At 41.0% G+C, this 16,364-nt stretch overlaps 2 protein-coding genes across 2 annotated transcripts; both read right to left on the bottom strand.

Moving 5' to 3' along the window:
* LOC8082850 (probable metal-nicotianamine transporter YSL11) lies at positions 494-3,896 on the bottom strand. Its single transcript, XM_002446765.2, has 6 exons — positions 3,403-3,896; positions 2,794-2,957; positions 2,601-2,698; positions 2,387-2,521; positions 1,943-2,132; positions 494-1,828 (listed from the first exon to the last, which is right to left on the bottom strand). The coding sequence occupies exons 1-6, from the start codon at positions 3,878-3,880 to the stop codon at positions 722-724; spliced, it is 2,172 nt and encodes a 723-aa protein (XP_002446810.1). The 5' UTR covers positions 3,881-3,896; the 3' UTR covers positions 494-721.
* Positions 4,272-8,430, bottom strand: LOC8056023 (probable metal-nicotianamine transporter YSL12). The gene is made up of 6 exons (XM_002446764.2): positions 7,864-8,430; positions 6,610-6,773; positions 6,419-6,516; positions 6,182-6,316; positions 5,871-6,060; positions 4,272-5,685 (listed from the first exon to the last, which is right to left on the bottom strand). The coding sequence occupies exons 1-6, from the start codon at positions 8,345-8,347 to the stop codon at positions 4,588-4,590; spliced, it is 2,169 nt and encodes a 722-aa protein (XP_002446809.1). The 5' UTR covers positions 8,348-8,430; the 3' UTR covers positions 4,272-4,587.

Raw genomic sequence — 16,364 nt, 5'->3', positions numbered from 1 at the left:
AAGTGGTTCGTATCAGACACAGACGTGTTAGCAGGGATTGAGATTTAGAATCACCAGATAGATGATGACTTTTCTATTTTTACGATTGTTTTCCGTCTTTGGTGTGAGCTCTGAGGATTTCGTATTGAACATGGCACGTGGATCCGATCTTTATGTCAAAACTGGGTACGATGCAGATGTGTGAGCTTAAGTAGAATATGATTCTATCGGATGAGGAATCATTATGACTTTAGAGTCTTTTTAGGTGTAGAGAATAGAAGAGATAGAGAAGAAGAGATAAAGAAGAGAGATAGAGAAAAGAGATAGAGATTTCCCGTTGCCTTTCCATTTTTATACTCTATTTCCGTTGGCTTTCCATCTTTCTGCCGTTGCCTTTCCATCTTTCTGCCGTTTGTGGGGTCCAGAGAAAACCCAGCCAGGTCTACTACCATATATGAACCTGATGGACGTTCCTAACTCTCTGCCCACAGAACTAAGTTGATCTGCCATCCTATAAGATAATCTGGACCACGACAAATTCTTTTGATAGAGGGTAACCAGAAAATTACAGTACCTGACAAATCAGGAAAAAAATATCCAATTGTGCTTGAATACTAGTAAAACAGAATATGACCATTGCCCAACTAGACCAATATAAATTTACATGACTATAATTATTTAACCGCTTTCATCTTATCTTACAAAAGAAAGAGAGTTCTACTCCGATCAAACTATCACCCGTCTAGTTCCCAAGGAAGGTGTCCACTTTGGCATTCACAGACCTCGACAAAAACTTCATGCAAATGGGAGGGTTCACATTGGCCAGAGAAAGAACAGCCTGGGGCAGTGCCCAGAGCCCATCACCACACATCAAGCCTGATGCAACAGCTGGTGTGAACGTGTCTGCTTCAGCTTTGTTCTTCCATTCCCAAAAGAAGAGTATCACACTGCCCAAGAACATGTCAATAGCAAAGTATGGTCCAAGGTAGAAAGGAATTGCAGCTGCCATGGGGATGGGGATGAACTTTGCAACCTTCTGTGGCAACAGATCCTTGATCAAATTGATGGCGAAAGAAACAGCAAAGAAAATGTAGCATAGCGTGAGGCAGTTCTTTGGGAGCAAGGACAGGCCATCCACGCCCAGGATTGACATATTACGGTACATGATGGCGTAAGGTGCTGGATAAGCGCCACCACTCACACCAATGTCGAAGGACTTGTAAAACAACCAGAAGACACATGGTGCTACTACACATCCAATGGCAGTGCCTATCACCTGGCTGATGAACATGGACCTTGGTGAGGCTAGAGTCAGGTACCCAGTCTTGAAGTCTTGCATCAGATCAGAAGCTGTTCCCACAATGCTCATCATGACACCGCATGCAGCTAATCCAACAAGCACTCCGCCATGTGAAGCCCCTGCCCATGCACCAATGACAAAGATTGCAAGCTTGCCATAGGTGCTGGCGAGGGACCAATCTGTTAGGCCGCATCCATAGGCATTGCAGAAGGCTAGTATAGGTGCAAAGATGTATGCCACCAAAATGTGGTACCACTTGATCTGGGAGATGATGAGAGGGAGGCAGCCGATCGTTATAGCTGCCAGACAGACATAACCACCCAATGCAACTGACTTGGGAATCTGATCCTTAACGAATAGCTCAATGCGACGCTTGTCGTCAAATGACTCGGTTTCAGTTGTGGCGGGAGGGCCCCCATTGTCGGACACAGGAAGTGTGTTTGCATGTTTCTTCCAATACATTGATATGAATGCCCTTATTGTGTTACCGAATACTTTCAAGAAGTTGTACAGGCCATCCCCAAGAATTACGGATATGGTTATAAACACCTGCAATTATACGTCATCAGTTCTTAGTAGTTGTGAAAACACAAAAATTCTGAATTCTAGTATGACCCATTGTAATTTATTTATTTTCGAATGAAATCACTAATTGTAATTCACCTTGTAACCATTAAGTCCGTGTAGACTGCTATCAGGAAGAGATTCGGGGTACCAACTTCCTTTCTTTGTGCTGATAAGTGGCCACATTACTCCCCACGAAATGATACCTCCAAGGAGAAGAGATACATTTACGATATATGGACATATCATTCCAACACCAACATAAGTAGCTGAGAAATCAAAATAGAACCTGTAAAACAGCAAATATTTTTTTATAAGTAATTAAAGACAATAGAATTATAACAAATCATATATGAGATCATAATAATATCATAAAAATAACAATAACCAGCAGACAACTCCTAAGCTAGAGAGATTAAATAAAGACTGCATGCATTAGTCCATGACTGCATGGTAATATAGTAATATAGTAAAAGAGTGTGGAGCTACTCTCTCAAAATTTGGCATTGTTCGAATCTGAGACCGGGATGTCGTGGTACTGACTTGTTTTTGTAAGCTTCAAGGCCGAGTGATGGGAAGGAGGTGAATCCACAATCGTCCCCAGCTGTGTAGAACCACTGGAAGAAGGCCCAAAGGAAACTGAGTGAGAAGTACTTGCCCAAGGTTCGAACTTGCTTCCTGAAATAGATTACATTATTATCAATAAACACATGTTGATTTGTAATAGTGACAGGCTAGCAGAGTTCATGTTGCCTACTTTGAACGTTCGGCACCCTGGGGTGTGTGGAATCCGTTGATGAGGTAAGCCGTTGCAGTTCCACTAGGGTAGGTCAGTTTGTAATCGACAATCATAACCTGAAAGCATTTACTTCAGTCGACATATCCATCGAAAGGTTGTTTTAACATACTGTTATCCCTCAAGAATTAGTAGTGTAAAAAGAAGCATCTACCTTTCTCAGAGGAACCAGAACGAAAAGTCCAACAAAACTGACGAGGAACATAAACCCTATCATCCATCCGAGGTGAGGATCCTTGATATTCTGGGCATCATTGGCCTCTGTTGCTTGCTCAGCAATGCTTCGACTCATACCAAATAGGTAACTGCCAAACCCACCTGTTCAATTGGAATTTTGTGATGAATTAAGGCTAAAATGTTGTATTGTTTTATTTGATAATTCACAATTCGAAAAGTAACAAGAAAATTTGTAGCAATCATCTTGCAATGTAAAAGCTAAAAGTATTCACAGTCTTGCCCACAATCGGAATTAATCTCTGAAAAGATCCACCATGTATATTTCAGATCCCCATGTTTATCGATATTTGAAATCTGTTCCGTAAAAAGTCAGTATATTTTTCCTATAAAAGCGACCTGTGAATCCTATTGTGCATAGATCTAATCTGTAGATTCAACTCCAGAACAGAACAAAAAAAAAAAAAGAGAGCCGCGTTGGTGATGCACCGAAACTTGTTGATCTAACAAAATTGACGAGGAAGAGAACGCAGAGAAACAACCTAATCAGAAGTAATGACGAAAGCACTCTGGGGTTTGGGGGTTTTACCACTAAAGGCGAGGCCATAGGCGGAGACGACGCAGGTCTGGATGACGGTGTTCTCCTGTCGCGTGAAGGGCTGCTTGAGCAAGCCCATGCTCTCGATTGCCTTCGTCCAGAGGCGGACGAGGAAGAAGCCGAGAAGGCTGGCGGAGACGTTGAGCGAGGGGATGATGCCGGTGGTGAGATTCAGCTTCATCACGATGACGCTGAACAAGATGGAGAGGATGAACCCCACCACGAAGGCGCGCACCGTCAGCTGCTCCCGCCACGACGGCACGGGCTTGTCCTCGAACGCCTGCTCCACCGAGGCCACCACCTCCTCCTCGGCATTGCCGCCCCCGTCGTCGCCGTCGTCCGCACCAGCAACCGCAAGGCCGTCGGCGTGGCGTCGCCGCAGCAGGCTGGCGCCTGACTCCAAGGCGTCGGCTCCCGCGTGGACGGCTGGGCCGCCGGAAGCGCTGGCGGCGGCGGTGCCCGTCGCCATGGTGAGGGTGCCTAATTGTTCGTGACACGGTTGATGACTTGATGCTTGGTAATCGGCGTATTTATTGGAAGTAATTGGAATCCAGTTACGTCATGATCGGGTCCCGGGAATCTGGTTGGCAGTAGGCTGGTGCTGGTAGCAGCCTTTCGATCAGGATTGCACGGCCCAGATGTTCTTTCGCTTGGAGAAGGGGAATTTCGAGTCAAAACGTTTTGGTTTACCCTTGCCGATATCGACGATACGATGAGATAGAGTAGTTATGAAATTTGAAGCCATGTAGTCCTTTCATTTCAAATTATAAAACATTTTAGATTTTATAAATTTATAATTTTTTTATACACTTAGATATACACTATGTCTAGATACGTAAGAGCAATGTATCTATCAAATATGAGTTTTGACTCATCATGTCGTAACAGCTGTATCTGCTAATTATGGGTTTTGACTCGTCACAGTGAAAACAATTTCGAGTCAAAACGTCTTACAGTATATAGTTAACATACAGCTGTTGGTACCATAATGCTGACGCGTGTACGGCAAACATTAGTTTGGCAAATTCCTACGACTAGTGTACTTACTCATGTACAGCAAAAGCAGATCGTGACGAAGCAACATTTACCCGTCCCGGTACATTTTACAGCATGGAGCATCAACACAATATACACTTGTGATTCATGCTGACTGCTGACAGATCGTAATTTCACAGTTTAATTTCCGAGGAAGCCGTCCACTTGGGCGTTCACCGACCTGGACAGGAACTTCATGCAGATGGGCGGCTTCACCTTGGCGAGCGCAAGAATGGACTGCGGCAGGGTCCAGATGCCGTCGCCGCAGATCAGCCCCGACGCAACGGCAGGCCCGAAGGCGTCGGCTTTGGCCCTGTTGATCATCTGCCACGCGAAGAGGATCACGGTGCCGATGAACATGTCGATGGCGAAGTAGGACCCGAGGTAGAACGGGATCGCCATGGCCATCGGCAGCGGGATGAACCCGGCGACCTTCTTCGGCACCAGGTCCCTGATCAGGTTGACGACGATGGCCGCCGCGAAGAAGATGTAGCAGAGGGTGAGGCAGTTCTTGGGGAGCGACGAGAAGCCGTCCACGCCGAGGATGGCCATGTTCCGGTACACGATGGCGTAGGGCGCCGGGTACTCGCTGCCGCTCATGCCGATGTCGGTGAAGGCCTTGTAGAAGAGCCAGAAGACGCAGGGCGCGATGACGCAGCCCATGGCCGTGCCGATCACCTGGCTGATGAACATCGACCTGGGCGACGCCAGCGTCAGGTACCCGGTCTTGAAGTCTTGCATCAGGTCGGCGGCCGTCGACACGATGCTCATCATCACGCCGCAGGCGGCGAGCCCCACGAGGACGCCGCCGTTGGACGCGCCAGCCCACGCGCCGAAGATGAAGATGGCGAGCTTGCCGTAGGTGGACGCGAGGGACCAGTCGGTGAGGCCAGTCCCGTAGGCGTTGCAGAAGGCGAGCACGGGCGCAAAGATGTACGCGACCAGGATGTAGTACCACTTGAGGTTCGGGAAGACCTGAGGAAGAGTGCCGATTGAGATGGCAGCGACAACCACGTAACCTCCATAGGCAACTGATCTGGGGATCTGATCTTTCAGGAACAGCTCCGTGCGGCGTTCGTCGTCGAAGGAAACAGCTTCAGCGATGGGGCTGCCGTTGTTTGACACCGGAAGGGTGCTGTTTTTCTTCATCATGGATATAAACCTTATGGTAGTGCGAATGAGCACCTTCACAAAGTTGTACAGGCCATCTCCAAGAATTATAGCGATGGATATAAAAACCTGCACTAGTCAGGAATTTCCAGATTAGCTGCTTGGATGATTATAACAGGTGTTAAAACTAACATCTCCAAGAATTAATAGCGATGGATATAAAAACCTGCACTAGTCAGGAATTTCCAGATTAGCTGCTTGGGTGATTATAACAGGTGTTAAAACTAAAGATGGATGATTGTATGGATCTGTACCCTGTAACCTTGCAGTCCATGAAGACTGCTTTCTGAGAGACTGGCTGGGTACCAACTACCCTTCTTGTTGCGAATTAGAGGCCACATTATTCCCCAGGAAAGTATGCCTCCCAGTAGAACAGACACGTTCACGATGTGCGGGCAGATCATCCCAACTCCAACATAGGTAGGAGAGAAATCGAAGTAAAACCTGAAAACGAAAGTTCAGTATGGAAGCCATTTCATCAGTGTCCTAAACTGGTACATTCAGAATGCTATAACAAGCAATGGTGAATGCTATTTTTCTGAACCAAGATAGTCGATGCTCTGACCTGTTCTTATAAGCTTGAAGGCCTAATGTAGGGAAGTTCTGGAATCCACAATTATCTCCACCAGTGTAGAACCACTGGAAAAACCCCCAAAGGAAGCTAAACAAGAAGAATTTTCCCAGAGTTTTTACTTGTTTCCTGAAAAATACAATGTATGAATTTATTAATATTGTTTTACACCTAGTACCACAGATAATAATAACTAAAACCAGCAAGGAAAACAACACTAAGATAATTTACTTTGCAAGCTTGGCACCCTCTGGCGTGTGGAAACCATTGATAAGATAAGCAGTTGCTGTGCCGCTAGGATATGTAAGCTTGTAGTCGACAATCATAACCTATACCGATGATTTCAGTTCATGATTAGTTGGTATGTGCTATATAGTGATGCCACAAGAGTTTTATGCACAAAAGCGAGTTGAAATGTTTACCTTTCTTAGAGGCACAAGAGCAAACAGGCCAATGAAACTAGCAAGGAAGAGAAACCCTATCATCCATCCGATGTGAGGATTCTTGACATTTTGAGGATCGTCAGCCTCTGTCGCTTGCTTGGCGATGGTTTCGCTCATGCCAAACAAGTAAGTGCCAAATCCACCTATCGATCAGAATGGATTAGTACACAATTTAGCACATTTTTTCCACATAAAGACAAGGATAGGAGAAAGTGACACTGCTCCTGCCTCCCTTCGGAAATATATAGAAGGGAGAAAAGCAGAGCATCAGCGTCCCCCTTGGAACAAGCAATATTGCATTTGGTACTTGGAATTTTAAATGACGACAAAAGATTTGTCATAGTATTATTAATAGAAAGAAGAAAAACCCAATATAACCGAGCAAGAAAAAAAGGTATTTGTACTTAGTTGAACTAAGTACAAACACCCTGTCAACAACCACAACACTTTTTGACAGGAAGTTAATTGTGGAACTGCAAAACATACTCTATTAAATACTCCTGAAACATGCTAATTAAGAAGAAAGCAACATGGATGGTCGATTGTAGTTAGCCTTCAGTTAACAACGTCACATCCCTGGGACATCTCATTAGGAGTAGGTATGATGGTATGGTACTACCTCCGTCCTAAACAAAATGGACTTCTAGAATTGTTCTAAGACTATCTAAGTTTTATAATTTTGGTCCAATTTATAGAAAAGAACATAAATATTGATGACAGAAAAATAGTATCTCTAGATACAACATGAAATGTATTCTTATAACATATTTATATTTATTCGTGTCATAGATGATATTATTTCCTAAATTTATAAACTTAGTCTAACCATTATGGATGCTAGGTCGTCTATTTCAGCTCGAGGTTGTCTAAATTCAGACGTGCTTCGAATTGCATGTTGGCTTGCGTGTACCATCTTGATAACGTGTTATATAATCATCATTCATCAGCATACTAGAAAATCTTTTTTTTTTGGTAACTGACTGCGAGATTTTCCTATCGAAGTTGACTTATTACAATACTACAAATTGTTAGTATTAGTTGTGTTCGTGACTTCATGCTTCCAGCTTCCTACTCTACACGTATAAGTACTAGGATATAAAGAAATCCCAATAAAGCAAAGAAAAAAAAGTTTGCTCACACAGAATCGCAAATCAGTGTGCCAAATGTTAATTATCTCGAGCACAGCAGTCCCCGCTGCACATACTGTTAATTAACTTGATAGCAGTATCATACCGCTGAAGGCGATGTCGTAGGCGGCGACGACGCAGGTCTGGATGACGGTGTTCTCCTGGCGCGTGAAGGGCTGCTTGAGGAGGCCGACCCTCTCGATGGCGGCGGTCCAGAGGCGGACGAAAAAGAAGCCGAGGAGCCCCGCGGAGACGTTGAGCGACGGGATGATCCCCGTGGTGAGTCCCAGCTTCATCACGATGATGCTGAACATGACGGCCAGGAAGAAGCTCACCACGAAGGCGCGCACCGTCAGCTGCTCCCGCCACGACGGCACCGCCTGCTCCGCGAACACGCGCTCCACCGACAGCGCCGCGTTCCCCTCCCCCTCGGCGGTCGGCAGCGGCAGCTGGGAGGAGGCGACCCCGTTGTTGGCCTGGTCCTCCTCGCCGCCGTTCTTGGCAGCGTTGGGGCGGTGCCGGAGAGTGCTGGCCTCCTCCACCGCCTCCTCTCCTCCTCCGCCGGCGGCTGCGGTGGTTTGCGGCGCCATCTCTGGTTGGGCGGCGCACTGTTCAGAGTTCTAGCCTCTGTAGGCTGGCTGTTTCTGTGTGGACTGACTGGTGCGCGGCCTTTGAGGTGGTGCCAGTATTTATCGTGGATGACGTTGGGATGCCTGCGCGTGCGTGCGGGAGAGGGGCCCACACAGAGGGACCGTTCGTTTCGAATCGGAGGGCTCAGATGGCGTTCTGGCGTCGGGAGTGTGAGACAGGCTGGCTCTCATGCAAGCCCGTTGACTCGCTGACCGCTGTGATTTGCATAGGCCTTGTTTAGTTCCAAAATTTTTGGCAAAATGAGCACGGTAGCAATTTCGTTTGTATTTGACAAATATTGTTCAATTATGGACTAACTAGGCTCAAAAGATTCGTCTCGTCAATTCCGACTAAACTGTGCAATTAGTTTTTATTTTTATCTATATTTAATACTCTATGCATACGTCTAAAGATTCGATGTGACGGGAAATCTGAAAAATTTTGCAAAATTTTTAGGGAACTAAACAAGGCCATAATGTATTCTTTTCAAAATTTTTCGTCACATCGAATTTTATGGTACATGCACGGAATACTAAATATAGACAAAAATAAAAATTAATTGCATAGTTATCTGTAAATCACGAGATGAATCTTTTAAGTCTAATTACTCTATGATTGGACAAAGTTTATCAAATAAAAACGAAAGTGGTACAGTTCCAAAAATCAAAAAGTTTTCGGAACTAAACAAGGTCGAAACGATTGGGTACTGACAGTGATCTACAGTATGATTTTTCTCTCTTGATTGATTGATGAGATGGCATTCTAGATGTAGAGACTTCGGATTATTTTGTTGGATGTTTTGTGTCAATTTCCCTGGAATCTGAATGTTTGATCGCTATGGCTGCCGACCTGCCGTTGGCGCTGCTGATTAGATGTTGGAGTGTTCGCGCGGCCATGTTAAGCCGTAGATAGCTTAGGCGTTGTTTAGTTCAAAAAAAATTTGCAAAATAGTAATAGTACCACTTTCGTTTGTATTTGACAAATATTATCTATTAACTAGACTCAAAAGATTCGTCTCGTCGATTCCGACCAAACTGTGCAATTAGTTTTTATTTTCGTTTATATTTAATACTTCATGCATGCGTCTAAAGATTTAATGTGACGAAGAATCTGAAAAAATTTTCAAAATTTTTTGGCCTTGTTTAGATGCAAAAAGTTTTTGGATTTTGACACTGTAGCATTTTCGTTTTTATTTGACAAACATTGTCTAATTATGGAGTAACTAGGCTTAAAAAATTCGTCTCGTGATTTACAGTTAAACTGTGCAATTAGTTATTATTTTTATCTATATTTAATACTTCATACATGTGTCGTAAGATTCGATGTGACGAGAAATCTTGTAAAGTTTTGGATTTTTGGGTGTATCTAAACAAGGCCTTACTTTGAGTTCTTAGACCTTGTTTAGTTCATCCAAAAACCAAAAAGTTTTTAAAATTCTTTGTCACATCTAATCTTACGACACATGCATGAAGCATTAAATATAAACGAAAACAAAATCTAATTATACAGTTTGTCCATAAATCGCGAGACGAATATTTTGACCCTAATTAGTCTATGATTGAACAATATTTGCCACAAACAAACGAAAGTGCTACAGTAGCGAAATCTAAATTTTTTCTACATCTAAACAAGGCCTATATTGCAACGAACTAATCATACCCATGTATTATACGACGGCTTACTATTATATACTCCTTACAGGCTTACACTAAGCCATTAGATTTTGGCGCTACTTATTAGATCGATGTGGTCTCTACTAGGAAATATGCCCGTGTGTATTATATTATCAAGCAATTTCCATGTGGTTATGCATTGCTGGAACCCAATATGAATTGGAATTTGACTCTGTATTATCGCTAGACGTGAATTATTCTAACTTATATAAGCATGAGTCATGAATTTAGATCGGTATGTCGGTTTATGGTTGGTGCGAGGATATAGTTTGGGAAGTAAAAAAAATATGGGATAAAAGAAGTGGGTTGGATGAAACCCTCCACAATTTAACATTAGATGGAGAAGAGATTATTATATTACAATTTATATTGTAGGAATTAGGGATAGAGAAAGATAGATAGGGGCTGGAAGAATCCCTTAGCTTAATATCAAGGTTATATCGCGCAACAACAGGCTCTTTCTAGCTAACGTAATGTAAACTTTAAGTTCATCTATTAGAGTTTGCAAAGCGCCCTGCATAAAACCAAATGTACTTTGACTTATCAGACTTTGGGAGGCCAATGAATGAATGAAAATGGCCAGGTGGGAGATTCTCTCCCTTTCCGCCGACTTATCAAAGGAAAAAAAAATATTAAGGCTATATAAATGTAGACACCCACTGCACGCATGTACACTTATAGCACATAAGCCTATAGCATCTTTAAAAGACTAAGTCTGAACTAAGATCTCAAGATTACCAAAAGAATAACGCCATTAATCCTTGAATAATTTTAAAAATACAAGTACCAATGCCAAGTTGGTTTCAACAAAAAAACCTAACCAAATGAGATACACTTAATTCGCTTGCGCTTTTGTTTCCCGGTGGACAGCAGGGGGCACACTGCCAGGTTATATTTTCTACTCTTTGTAATTTCTCTTTTCTATGATTGTTAAACTTTGTACTTTATACTGATCTTCTTTCTTTTTAGTGAGAATATGTATATATATAAAAACAACACGTGTTGATGTTATTATGTTTCTAAAGGCAGGGACGAAGCCAGAAAAAAATTTAGGGGGGGCTGAACAAAAATTCTACATCGACTTAGCTCTACTATTATCCTTCGTAATAAAAAAAATATATTAGTTTAAAGTAGTCTTAGATTAAAAATATAGACCAATAATGAAATTCACAAAATATATCTAAAAAATAAAGTTCTAAGCCCACCCTACTTTATAAATTTATGTCTAAAATTAGAAAAAAAAACACACTAGAAATTTCACTAGGCCAGCAGCGGTAGGGGCCCTAGCCCCACCGCTGGCTTCGTGCCTGTCTAAAGGATACTTTCATAGACTCAGTGTGTACAACCCTCTCATCAGGCAACGGATCCTTTTATGTGGGCAGGACATATGAGGTTCGGGGGTTTTCTTGAACGGGATGAGAAGTCCTCTAGTTCAAGCTAAAAATAGCTTAGGGTGTCTACCCTGCAACTAAAGCAAAGGTGTATCCTAAAAAAATACTAGTCAAATTATTGTGTTTAAAACGAAGACGTTACCTAAAAAGTACTAGTCAGATACTCGTAGTACCTTTTTATATTTAGCAGTGTATTATTAGAGACTGCAACGATCTTCTATTGATCTTATATTTAGTGCGTACAATTGTTAGAGAGTACCCCGCTGCATGTGCAATGAGAAATGAAGAATATTCTCGTTCAACAAACAGCACTTTCAGATGGCGAAATGTCCTTGAATGTTTTAAATACTAGTATGTGAAGGCGGTGAACCAGCAGTCGCAGCAGCCATCGTGAATTCGTGATAGATCGCTGCCGTGATTCGCAAAAGTTTACAGCCTCAGACTCATCAGACAACCGGGATACACTCAGATCATGCGTCTGAACTTCGTTTTCCAAGGCCCTTGTTTAGTTCTAAATTTTTTTGAATTTCGGTACGGTAGCATTTTCAGTTTTATTTGACAAACTTTGTTCCATTATAGACTAACTAAACTCAAAAGATCCATCTCGTGATTTACAAGCAAACTACGTAATTAGTTTTTGTTTTCGACTATATTTAATACTCCATACATATACCACAACATTTGATGTGACAAAAAATCTTAAAAAATTTTAGTTTTTAGAGTGAACTAAACAAGCCTTAATTTCAATTTCTATCGCTATCCGGCAAGGCAGTTGAAAAGCTGGCAAATAGCGGCACGGAGTACAGGCAGTTGGCCGGCTGGCATGGCCGCGTACATACCTCGCTGGAATTCCTTTTTCGAAAGATCCACCTCGCTGGAATTCCAAGAACAAGAGTTTCAAGCCGTCTTCGCTGATCGAAGTCAGAAGCAAGGGAACGCACACGCACGGCAGAATTCGCTGAAACTCATTCACACGCCAGCGTTGACTCCGGATATTCGATACTTCCTTTGTCCTGTATTAAATATCATTTTAAGTTTTCGTACCACAAACTTGATCTAATTTGTAGAAAATATATACAATATCTATATCTTTAAATAAATTTGTTAAAAAAACTAAAATTAAAGATCTTTTCGATAATACTAAATTATGTATCATAATTATTATTATTTTTTAATATATATTTAATTAAAGTTATTTCTTGAAAAGTATAAATGGCATTTGTTTTAGAACGAAGAAAATACTCCGTCAAAGTATGATAGTGCATTATGTGCCCAGAAATTCCACGCAGCTGCCCTGGAAACCGTTAGCTTCGATCCCTGGGTTCGTCCTCTAGTTCATGTCTTGTGTCCCCGGCCGTGTGAAGGCACCTTGTTTAAGGCCTTGTTTAGTTCGCAAAAATTTTCAAGATTCCACATCACATCGAATCTTTGGTTACATGCATGGAGCATTAAATAAAGATAAAAATAAAAACTAATTACGCAGTTTACTTGAAATTTGTGAGATGAATCTTTTGAGCCTAGTTACTCCGTGATTGGACAATGTTTATCAAATAAAAACGAAAGTGCTACAGTATCCAAAAAGCCAAAATTTTGCCAACTAAACAAGGCCTTAGTTTCCAAAAATTTTCAAGATTCCCCGTCACATCGAATCTTTATACATATGCATGAAGTATTAAAAATAGATGAAAATATAAACTAATTGCACAGTTTATCTGTAATTTGCGAGACGAATCTTTTGAGCCTAGTTACTCTGTAATTAGATAATAATTGTCACAAACAAACGAAAGTGCTACAGTAGCCAAAATAAAAAATTTTCATGAACTGAACAGGCCTGCCGCCTGGATCAGACCGCCAGCGTACGTACGGAGTACGTGTGAAAGCAGCACTGATAAGATAATTGGAAACCCGGCATGTATGGCTACACCGCTGCTGACAGTGATCTCTCATTTTGAAATTTAGTGTGGACGCACCGGCGGCACAGCTTGTTGATGCGTATCATGCATCTCTTATCCTTGCTGAGATTCCATGGATTCTAATGCGAAGACTTTGACTAGAACACGACGTACACATCATATTGTTAGCTTCTTTTCTTTATGATAACTTCTTTTTTCAACTCATACAATATACTAGCATTATTCTAATGCGAAGACTTTGACTTGTACCGCTCGCTAATAAGATTCCTTGAGAATTTAGTAGAACTTCGTCCCTAAACCGCAACAAAGCTTTGGAGTTTCGGCCAAAACTAGCCAAGACTCAGGAGAATTTCGATTCTACCCAGCAACCTTTGTCAAGTATACATAGCGGCAATCCAGTTTTTTTTGTTTAAACGAAATCCAGTCAAAATTTATGTGACAAAACGATATGCATATATATTCAAACTCTCGACTAGTCTAGATATAGATTTATATCTAAATACATAATAAAATCAATGCATAAAAAATAAAAAAAATTATATTTTAGAATAGAGAGAATATTTCGGAGTATTATGTACCCCCAACCCTCTCTTTTCACTTCACTTCTTCCTTGTCTGTTGTGGCTGTACTACCACAATGTCCCCATCCTTTTAGGCCTTGTTTAGTTTGCAAAAGTTTTCAAGATTTCTCGTCACATCGAATCTTTGGTCGCATGTATGGAGCATTAAATATAGACGAAAATAAAAACTAATTGCACAGTTTACCGGTAATTTGTGATATGGATCTTTTGAGCCTAGTTATTCCGTGATTGGACAATGTTTGTCAAATAAAAACGAAAGTGTTACAGTAGCCAAAAACTAAAATTTTTGTGAACTAAACAAGGCCTTATTTTAATTTGTTTGTATTGCTAATACGTCTCTATTCTTCCATCCACCCTATCCTTATCACCTTAACTATTAGATTCGGTTTTCGAGTGCTATTCTAAATAGCCCTTGTCAAGCTCAGAATGAGAAGAGAGAATTGTCTCCATGATTATAGTTGATTGTGACCTTCTAAAAGCAATAGTAGACACATGATTGTTACTTGGGGCGGTTCATCCTCTTTTTCCTCGAGCCTCCTTCTTTCTCTCATTTCTCTTCTTCTCCATACCCCCTTGTAGTCTTGCTCTACCCCTAGGAATGGTACAAGATCTAGAATAATGTGGGTATAGTAGCACATAATTAATATTTGCATTCATATCCGCACCCATTGGGTACGATACCCGTAGGTATCCGTACCCTTAAATTGAACTGTCACTAGAATCTATGAAATCCTTTGTATTTCAAGCAGTAACAGGCAGTGATGGAAGCATGACCTAACATCTAGGGAGCTAGTTCAAAACTGAATGCAAAAGCTAAACATGACTCCAAAAGTGAAAGAGACCACGTCTAGCTCTCTGCTGCCCTTCCTCTAGTGACAAGCTTTATGAGCTTTTATCATGACATACATGTTCCCGAAGAGCTAGGTGGCTCTTGGTAGTTTTATCGGAGGCAAGTAGGGTCTGAGCCCAATTTCACCTCCACTGAGGTCCGCCCTAGCTAACAAGTGACGCAACATACCCACACACACATAATCTTATATCCATACATGCACTTGCAGTTGAAATTATGGGTCATAACTTAGAAAGATCTCTCCAATCTTCATACTAGTGAAATTTATTGAAATAATCTCCTCAAATATGATATCTTATTGCTAAGGGTATAACAATTGTCACTGTTATTTGGCAAAAGTAACTTTCCAATCGCTGAGGGAAGAATACAAGTACTCAAGATTTTTATGCACAACCATCCACTTTCGCTTTCCCTTGTAGAGTATTCAATTTTCTTTGTAGTGTGTATCAGAATTGAAAAGTCAAACCTTACAAGTTTTGAATATTTTTTTGGCTAAAGTATATGAATGTATAACATTGGTACAGTAACATTCGTATTTTCATATCCTTCAAATAACATTGGTCTTTTCTTTTTCAAATGAAATGGGGAACTACCAATTGTATTTTCTTTTAAAAGAAGGAGCACGCAGACATGTCAAAAGTACTTCTGCATCCAAAATTATAAGATGTTTGGCTTTTTTACCCTAAGTTTGATCACTCGTCTTATTCAAAAATTTTGTAGAAACATAATCAAATTTAAGTCATTCTTGAAGAACTTTTATTAATAAACCAAGCCACAACAAAAAAAATAATATTTTGTATAAATTTTTGAATAAAACAAATGGTCAAACTTGGTATTGAAAAAGTCAAATATCTTATAATTTAAGAGGGATCGACTACAATACAAGTATAGCTTATAAAATCCTATAATCATTACTACGAGATACTACAAGGACAAAACTAAAGACAAGGCAACATGAATCCAAGTTATGCCTCCTCCTCAATTTTGCGTAGCACGAGGTGGCCATGCCAAACGGCTCCCTGCTGGCCAGAGTTGCACAAGTAGCAGTGCCGGCCCTGAATTTTTTGAGGCCCTAGGCAGAAAAAAAATCTGGGGCCCTTTATACATTATTAAGTTCCCAAAAATAAAAAAAAAATTAAAATTTTTCGTCACATCGAATCTTACGGCACATGACACATGCATTGATGCATAAAACACTAAATGTAGTCAAAATCAAAACTAATTATACAGTTTGCCTGTAAATCGCAAAATGAATCTTTTGAGCCTAGTTAGTCCATGATTGGACAATAATTGCTAAATAAAAACGAAAGTGCTTCGGTACCTAAAACAAAAAAATTAGGAACTAAACAAGGCTTAAGGAATTTTTTTTGGTTTTGGATACTGTAGCACTTTTTGGTTTATATTTGGCAATTATTGTCCAATTATAGACTAACTAGGCTCAAAAAATTCATCTCACAAATTACAGGTAAACTGTGTAATTAGTTATTTCTTTTATCTTTATTTAATGCTCCACAACTAACAAGGTTGTAGTTGTTGTGATTCTAGAACAAGGGCCTGATTGGTTGCCCTC

The sequence above is a fragment of the Sorghum bicolor genome, chromosome 6 (assembly GCF_000003195.3).
Source record: "Sorghum bicolor cultivar BTx623 chromosome 6, Sorghum_bicolor_NCBIv3, whole genome shotgun sequence".
Lineage (NCBI taxonomy): Eukaryota > Viridiplantae > Streptophyta > Magnoliopsida > Poales > Poaceae > Sorghum > Sorghum bicolor.
Note: the sequence above shows the minus strand (reverse complement) of the source record. Positions and strands in the feature narration are given on the sequence as shown.